The 9,313-nt window shown below is 42.8% G+C and overlaps 1 protein-coding gene across 5 annotated transcripts in view; it reads right to left on the bottom strand.

The window, feature by feature from the left end:
- Positions 1-1,155: 1,155 nt before the first annotated feature.
- STAG1 (STAG1 cohesin complex component) overlaps positions 1,156-9,313 on the bottom strand; it is a 193,888-nt gene continuing 185,730 nt past the window's right edge. For all 5 annotated transcript variants that reach the window (XM_074591965.1, XM_074591961.1, XM_074591964.1 and 2 more), the window contains 5 exons: positions 9,014-9,185; positions 6,297-6,407; positions 5,272-5,386; positions 3,548-3,628; positions 1,156-3,456 (listed from right to left, as the gene is read on the bottom strand). In XM_074591965.1, the coding sequence (XP_074448066.1) occupies positions 3,433-3,456; positions 3,548-3,628; positions 5,272-5,386; positions 6,297-6,407; positions 9,014-9,185 (503 nt within the window). In that variant the 3' untranslated portion in view covers positions 1,156-3,432. The remainder of the gene's footprint in view (positions 3,457-3,547; positions 3,629-5,271; positions 5,387-6,296; positions 6,408-9,013; positions 9,186-9,313) is intronic.

The following is a 9,313-nucleotide window of genomic DNA, read 5'->3' as shown; positions in this document are numbered from 1 at the left end:
AGCTGTGTTAAGTGAACCGATACACATGTAGTTTCTTCAGCCTGCCCAGAGTCAGGAGGAGACACTAAATGAGAAACCCAATTGTCATCGTCACTAAGAAAAAAGTACAAGCTTTCTTAATTGTTTCCTAACCTCATTAGTTCTATAGTCTTCATTCTCTCTTCTGGCCCTTGCCAGCACAAGAATTTGGCTCTTGCATCCTCTCGATTTCCAAGCAGTCGCTCTACCAGCACAACGCTTGGGAAACAGACTGGAAAGCTGCTCTGGCCACACTACTCAAGATTGTCTTGAATTCCAGTCACCTGCAGAAACAATAGATATAAAATAAAATCCTTCCAACAGAGAGCAGCCCTTGAACTTAGAGGCGTGACAAGTTACTTACTGTGTTCCACGGTGTGTCAGGAACAGAGCACGACTTACAAGCGCGTGAGATTCAGGCTGTGTCTCAGGAGTAGTCCTAGAGAGCAGTTCAGACCTTGACCGATATCCCTCTTCCTCACCTGCTCCATCTTGCTACTTTTTCTGACTCAGATGATTTTTCTTTAGGAAGTGGGCCAGATGATAAGTCAGTTTTCTTTAGCGCTACAGAGCTGAAATCATTTATGGGTTGGACAGAAATAGCTCCTTTCTCTCTGAGACATGGGAATAACAAGAGGACATTTCGTTTCAGGAATCTGTAAAACTTCATTTAGCCCAGCCGGTTGTTGGACCTTCCAAGCCTTTACCACTTCCATTTCTTCCTGCGGGGTGTCCAGTTCACTTCAGACGTACAGGGCAGGAGAGGGAAATTTTTCTCAAAATTTGTGACAGTTCAAACAATTCAAAGTTTTTAACAATGCAGCTCTCCCAACTTGGGTGATGACTTACCAGATTTACAGCAATCTCACAATAAAACCCCCCAGATCAACCAAAAACTGAAAATACACCACAGTGGAAGAAAAGGGGAAAAAAAAAAAAGAAAAAAAAGAAAAAAAAAAAAGGACCAGCCAGGGTTTTCCTTTGCTCTGAGGCTGAACAGAATCTGGTTGTGAAGCCTGGGCTATGTGAGAACTACCTTTCAGTATTCCCTTTGGCTACTAATAAATGGGATGACAAGATGTGATGGCCCAAACGAGCATTTAAAAGAAAGTTATAGTGAAGAGGGTGCTCATCATACTCATGATTTTGAATAGTTTATTAAATGAAAGGTGAAGCATCAGTTTTAAATTGTACAAAAGGAAAAAAAACCTCATATTGTAAATGTACAATTTACAGAATTACTAGCAAAACCAATCAAGGAGACACTCATAATACAAAAACCTATTGACTGCAAACTGAACTGGAAACCCATTGCAGGTACCGTGATAATAAATGTTTGTTATACAGTATTCTACAATGTTAAATTAGGAATCAGTTTTCCACACAGAGGACTGTGAAGCACAAGGTTCGTCTGAGACTATGACTCAAACCAGGCAGCACTTATTATGCTACTATGCTCACAGAATTATTGTGATGACAATTTAATGCAGCCATTCCTGCCCACCCCTGGTGCTTTTGGGGCGGAGGGAGAGGAAGGGAGGTAACCTTCGTTTGTAAAGTTTCGGCTGCTGCTCGGGTTTTGTATCTTACCCAACCAACAGCCGAGGAATGGCTGAATTACCTAGTCAAACATTTTTGGCAACCATGTCTGAGAACTGCACGTGTCGTAAGAAACAAACCGCAGCTGAGTGAAACGCTGGGTTGGTTTTAAAATTAGCTTCTTTTCCCTCCCAGCAAGTAAGCACTGGGCATTAAAGTTGTTTTGTTTTTCAATAAGCTCGGAACAGAAAAAAAGCTCCATGATTATTTTGCAGTTGCTAAAAAAAAGCACCTCTAAAACTGCTGTGCTCCAAGTGGGTCAATCTGCTTTGTATCGCAAACGCTAATATTTATTAGAATGCAGAAAGGAAGATGAACGTTTTGGGGCTGATTCTTAGAGACACTGGAGTCAGTGCAGGTGGTGGATGGCCAGCACCTCTGGTACCAGGCCGCTTGTAACTAAGTAGCAGCTACTAGGCAGAGTCATAAAATCGAAGCATAATGAAATTCCAAATTATTGAAGACATTGAAAAATCTCTTATTACAATGAATTAGCTGAGAATGTTTTGGGTTTTTTGGTTTTTTTTTTGATGTTTTTAACTTTTTTGAAAAAAAAAACCTTATTTTTTTTTTTTCCAAAGAATTACTCTCAATATGCACAGTTAACACTGAAAATGTAGCTGTATTCCATTGTAAGCTTAAGAACTTCACCATCTAAGCACAAATTTCTATGCAGCACATACAGTACTTCTAACTGGCAAAATTAATTTACAAAAATAGCGCAAAAGGGTATTTACGGCATGGAAAGTAGACTTTTTTTTTTTTATGGTACAGTTAAAATTGCGTTTAGTATGCTGAAGTGATTCCTTTCCCCCACCCTTATTTTTTTGATAGGAAAGTTGCTGTTTATGTACCTTGGGCTGGCAGGGCTTGAAGTAGGTAGTAAAAACAGCAAAGTGATTACTTGAGAACCATTTGTGTGTTTTACTGAGAATACTTTATTTGCTGGTATAAGTTGCTAAAAATGCACAGAGCAAGTACCAATAGAAAATTTACTGGTTTTGTGTCCCCATGTGCTATATAAAATGAATGTTACACAGCATCTGTTGGAAAAGTGGCTTCATGGACATCTCTTACTTTATGTCCCATTATAAATAAAAATAAATCTTCTCAAGAGTATAAAATCTGGGTTTATCATATCAGAATCTGAAATTTTTTGGCAGAGATGCACGTCATTAGAATTCTAACCTCTTCTAGAAGAGTGTTCTTCTCAATGCCTATGAGAGGATATACGCGTACCATAATGTTAATCAAATCCAGTGTGTTCAAAAACACGTTTCTGTAGCCAGAATGACCTGCTTATAGCATCATTGCTAGTCAATGGCTGATAGGCATAGGTTTAATAAAAATGGCTAGCTTTTAAAACATAAAAAGGCAAATGTTAAAACTGTTCTAAATTGTACAGCAGAAAAATAAAGTTAAAAAGTTCTGTTTTCACTCAATGTTGTTTTCAGAAAACATATGTAGAACAGTGTTTATTTCGACAGCTGTCTTAACAATTTAAAACTTCCTCCTCATCCAGGGGAAAAAAAAAAAAAAAAAAAAAAAAATCTGTATTAGGACAGTCAAGAACAGGGATACAAATGATTTTTTAGGTCAGCCCTTCTGAGGTGACTGGATTGGCCAACGTTCCTTTGTGTCATTAAGAAGTTCCTCTTCTTTCTGTCACTACAAAAAGGGATTGACCTCAATCATTTGGTTAAAAATCAAACCGTATCACATCAAAAATGTGGTTTTCATACAAGCTATCACAGTATATAGGCCTCTAGCTCTAAACAATAGAGTTCCAAATTTGTAAAATGTCTTCACCAGACTTCAGAACATAGGCATTCCAAATCCCTAGAAAAATGATTTAAAAGACAGTGATTAATCAGGGGGAATGATAAAAAGAACCCCAGATAAAGAGCAAGCAATACTGGGAAAGCCTTACTGAATCGTCCTCAATGATAGCTGCGGAGTCAAAGAAGTCTGGCCTCAGCTCAGCCCGCTCTCGCCGGTTTCTCGACGGTGGCTAAAAAGAGGAGTCAGCCGTTTCAGAACACCACATCCCTCACCGGGGCGGCTCTACCGCTAACGGGGACTAACGCGGTGACCTGCGCTTTAAAAAGCAGCTTTGCTTGGATTTTTCATAAAAGCCCCGCTACAAATGTAGGCCCCAACGCAGGAGAACACTTCCTAAATTCACGTTTTGATTTAAGGAATGGGGGAAAAGCTAATGGATTCTCAAGTAATTTTAAGTCTGTGCTCGTGGCTAAGGTCTTCCTTACGGCTTCTGCTGACTTAACGATGTTCTTGTATTGGGACTCTAGGCCAGACTGCATAAAAACTGTCTTTTAACTGTCTTTATGCTTTTAAGGTTATGGTGAAACTTCAGCTCTGACATAGTCAAAAAATGGATTTAGAAAAAAAGGTACTTAAGATTGCATCATATTTCTGAGGATTAAACCCTTTGTGTTGTCCTTCCCAGGAACATCAGAGTATAAATGTGAGCTTCACGGCCTTGATCAACTCCTTCCTTTCCTTGCCTTGGGTTCCCAGTAAAGGAGAGATTTTACTTACTGATAATCATTTGAGTGCTAGCAATAACCTCGCTATTCAGCAGCCGTGACTGGAATGTTGCCTAAATTTTCTTTCCAAAACATTACAGCCAGTCCTAAAGTAACCTGTGTCTTAGTGTTTGGCTAGGAAAGGAGAAATAGCAAAGCCTAAGACCGGTGAAGCGTATAATGCAAATGCATCCTTTTTCCCATTTTACAAGCAAAGTATTCATTCCCAAGGGAGAGGCTAGTAAGGTTCTAACCTCTACAAAGGAAATCCTGCCTGCGGTCAGTACGTCACCATGAAAGGACCCAAGGGTGCCATCTGATGCTATGACCTGTTTGAGAGCCATGCCAGCGTGTCACCCACCCCTGCTCTCCCTTCTGCTGTGCCAGCACAGCTCTGGCGATGGCTGTAAACTAACCAGACCTTGATGGAGGACCCCCTGTGCACCCCCCCGCAGAACTCAAACCAGCCAGGAAGCACAGAGAGCGCACCGACTTGGCTCTATCGGTGTGACCACCGCATCGCTGCATAAAGAGCTGTGCCAGCAAAAGAGTGAGCGGTGGCCCTGACAGCGGCACAGGAACAACAGCTAGAGTACCTTTAGACCATCTTGTTTCCAAACTCTTCATAACGTCAGTTAACAACCAGACTCAAACATAGTTACCGGATTTTAGAGTCCATTTGTACCCCCTGAGGCCACCTCTGTCCCCAGCAGCACTGCTCCTGCCCTTGGTGAGTCCAAGCTGCTCCTTTAGCGCTCATCTAACGGGCCTGCCCTGAAACACCCGATACGCTGTAAATCATGACCTGATTCTCCCAGGCTGACAAGTCCCAGCTGCACGATGGTGTTTCAGGCACTTGCTGCTGCCCGAGTGCAGAACACTAGAGAGGAAGAGCGCTAGGCAACGCTCCTCTTTCTAGGAAAAAAATCCATTGGACCTGAGTCCGCAGTTGTATGTTCTAGGGAGCACTCGGATCATTTCTGCTCTTCAGTGGTCAGACAAAAGGAAATCAGGCTCAAAATTGTGGAATTTTTTGTTTGCGCTTCTAAAATTCATTTAAAATTCTCTTTCCTCCATTTTAAACCTGCTATTAATAAGATTTACTGACCAGATCAATGACCATTGTGTCCTCAAATTCTTCGTTCATATCCTCTAGCTGACCTCGTGAGGACATCATTACATCTTCAAAGATGGGTTCAGCATCATCTTCCATTAGACCTCGTCTGATTAAATAAAGAGAAAGAAAAAGTCGTTTCCAGCGTTCAAATTTCCCAACCGTGACCTTCATCATTAAAAAGAATGCACAAATCCCATCCTTTAATGCCTTCACATAAAACCTTATGCTGAGAATAAAGCCAGCATGCTTTCTGTTATACTGACGGGAAGAAAATCTTATGTAAACACAAACCTAGCAGTTGCTAAAGCAGGAAGTCCCGTGTAATATCATTATAAACAGTAATTACATTTGTCCCTAACAAGAAAAGGGCAATAGCCTCACTGTGTTTGCTTGCTCTTTTCCAAAAAGGGTTACGCTGTTTGCCAGGATCACTGGTAAATCCCTGGGAAGCCAGCAGTGAATCCAAGACCAGTTTCTAACACTGTGAGGACCTGACCTTGCTGGAGAGGCTGGTCCCCATCCTGAAAGGGCAGGATGGGCACCCAGGCACGTAGCACCTTGTACAACAGAACCCACGGGTGTCCCCGCCGTCAGGTGCTCAGTGCGACGCCTTGGCAAAAGATGGTGTGGATGAAAGAGGCATGAACAGGTTCACGGGAAGTCTGGACAATGAGTTGGAAGAGTTCACGAGGAATTACTGAGCAGACAAATCATGGACCCCCCCTGAAATGGAAACAGTTGAAGGCTGGGAGAATAACGGGGAGTTGTGCCGTGTCTGTCTGCCCTGGTCACTAGGAACCCACGTGTGGCCACGCTTAGAGGCAGAGCGCTGACCAAGAGGGGCCACATGGCCCGGTGTCCATTCCAGCACTACAAAGCTGTAACTCTGCCTTCTCAACAGGTATTAAAATGTCACAGAAATTACTGGCAACAACCCAGAAAAGGTAACATTAAAAATGCAGCATTGTCGTCTAAAATGGTTGTGATCTGGAGATGAGGATGCTCTGAACACTTACACTGCATGCCTTACACCAGTTCTCCCTTTCATGTAGTTCATTCCTGTCCTGTCCTTTCGATTTAAATCTTCTAGCTTCTGTTGGCCCAACCAAGATATCTGCATCTGGGGACTAACAAACATAAAGCAGCGTTATCACTGAGAACACTAACAATTCAGCAGTGGCTATTTTTAGACAATATCTATCTCCTCAAGTTTCGTGTCTGGCCATGCTTCAGATTAAGCTATTTAAATCACATCCATCATTGCACATGTCTTCTGGATTCCCTTCTACAACTTTGTCTCCTCTCACTGTATGTGCACAAAAAAAAAAAAAAATCCATTAATTGTTGCGATAAAACCAGCTACATAAATTGCTCATTCATTAGTGTGACACGCACCTGAAGTGGGAGCACTTCCCGAAATTCATTTTATTAAAATCCTACTTCCCTGTCTCAGATCAGGAAAAATGGGAGCAAGAATAGACCCAAATTAATAGCTGACATGTTTTAAAACAAAAATGTCAGACAACGTGAAAAACAAATTGCTTTTAAATATGTACCCTGAGCGAACTTTAGTGTCCAGTAACGTATCCACAGGTTAGCTTAAAGGCTGTACTTTTAATACCACCTAACTCCAGCAGTGCATCTGACAGGGGGTGTGGACTGCAGCCCAGGGAACAGCAGGAAGCTAAGTGCAGCTCGAAGCTAAGTGCAGCTCGTCAAGAGCCACACCAGGTTTTAGTTTAGGATCTGCCCTTGCTCAACAGCTCCCTCTCCCAGCGCTCCTTTGAGATGGGAGAAACGGAGGGTCGAGGCCAGGGTGAAGGCCCTGGCTCAACGCCCCCCCAGAGAAGGGGAAGGTTCTCCCACAGCGTAAGGCGGTTCCTGCTCATCAGGCTCGGGAGTGGAACGCACTGAGGGGAAGCTGTCCCACTTCCCATAGCTAAGGGAATGTTCACAGAGCTTTAGCTTAGGGATAGGTGACATCAGAAATAAAGTTCTGCTTCAGCAATTTTCTTTGTTTTTTTTTTTTACTGCAGAGGAGAAAAAAATAAGGAGAAATTGAGAGCCACAACATCTTCCTTATAATCTAGAAGTTATGGCAACATCTGGGGAGGCAGGAGCTTGGGAGGCAGACCCTTGACCTCAGAAAGGCAAGTAAGAGAGATGAATTTAGACCTCCCGTGCTGTGGGATGAAGGTGAAAAGATGCTCTGAGACTGATGTGAACAGGGCTCCTCCTCAGCCGTGCTTTCTTTGTGGACAGCTGGCATTACCTGCCAGTCTGCACTGCTTAGGGGAGGAAATCCATGCCCATCGCCTTGTGCTCACCTGTTTGGGCGCCAGCCCTCCTTCCTTCCCAAAACACTGGCTGGGAGCACTTCAGCCCCTGCCAGCCCCACATGTGGCCCTGCCGGCAGCACCAACCAGCCCGGCCGGCCTGTCTCACCGTGATGTTACGTGGGTAATACGGGGAAAGAAAGTTGGCTGAACTCACGTATGGAAACGCCAAATACTGCGTACTGCAAAAACGCACAGGTATTTGTAGCCAGCTGAGCTGCAACTACCTCGTGTGGTGGGCACTGATTAATGGATCACGTCAAGGTTTAATCTGCTGCACTGCTGACGCCTGGGCATGTCACACACAAGCAAGGAGAGGGGTTATGCTTTCAAAAGAGGACATTTCTTTAGAAGTTGCTCAGATTTTTTGAGAGCCTACAGTCACAAACGGGCAAACCTGAAGAGCTTATATGTACAACATGGTGGTATATATATACCCTTGTCATTTGAGACTGCACAACGTTTTACCTCCCCAGGCAAAATGACTATTATTAATTATTCCTATTTAGAAAGCATGCAGGATGAAACAATAAAGTTTAGGATCAAGCAGGGTGAGTTCGGCAAGAATTAGGAAGCTGGGAAAAGTGTATCAAGAAAAACACAATGGACAAAAGCTGGAGGACAACCGAGAGGCAGAATCTGGCTATTTTATACTACCCTACGTTGGTAGAAACCTGATTCATCTGGCCAGCATAATAGGGCCTTTTTTAGACAGATAAGTCAGATCAGTACATTTGCCTATAAAAGTTATAAAAATAGTCTCCAAAACAGATATCGTTATTCCGTATTTTCCAATTAATAGCAATAACACATAATAGCATTCTCTGAAGATTTCGCTATTCTTAAATTAACTACTGACAGATAACCACCACCATCTTTCCCCTCTAAATGGAGGTGATAAAATGTGAGTTGAGTGACAAAAAGGATATATAAATGTAGGGCAAAATAAAATCGCCTGCAGGCAGTTACCCCACAAACAGGGATTACAAGCTCAGCAGCTAGAATTGGACTGAAAAGTTAATTTACAAGAAATCCATTAGGATGTCTGGAGAACCTTAGCTGTGCTATGACATAGGGACAAGGGAAAGAAAACAGAACATCTAAGAGGCCTTTTAGAGAAACAGTTCAATCCAACCTGGCGCACAAACACTAGAAAAATTTACCATAATCGCACGGTTACGCTATGAGATAATTTTAACCATGATTTCATTATAGCGTATCTTTCCTGTGAACTGACAACAATCGAAGTACTGCTGAGCTATAAGCCAAGACATTTCCAGTTGTTTCTGCAAATAAACACTGCGCATATGGAGCCACAGACCAAGACTATCTGTATAAATAATACGCAACTCCTTTGCCTGGCTCACTGTATTTGATACTGAAATTCCAACGCTTACTTGTGTAAAAAATCTTGTTCAGATCCCTGCTCCGACTCGTGCTCCTGGATCTGCTCTCCCATTTGCCTAGTGTTCTCTCTCAGGACAGTCGAGGTGAGCTGCGGTGCCTGCAGTGTCCCTGGAGTGTGTATGTTTTCATTCCTGTTCAGCCATGAGCCTTCCAGACTCTCATCTAGAAAAAAGAACATTTAAAATGAGTGACGCAGTTCTGATAACGTGCAGTGCAGAATTACTGCCTTCGGGGTTTGGTCAGCCGACTCGCTGAGTGAATACCACACACCAGTAACGAGAGCCTTCCTT

Source organism: Larus michahellis, chromosome 6, assembly GCF_964199755.1.
Source record: "Larus michahellis chromosome 6, bLarMic1.1, whole genome shotgun sequence".
Classification (NCBI taxonomy): Eukaryota; Metazoa; Chordata; class Aves; order Charadriiformes; family Laridae; genus Larus; species Larus michahellis.
Note: the sequence above shows the minus strand (reverse complement) of the source record. Positions and strands in the feature narration are given on the sequence as shown.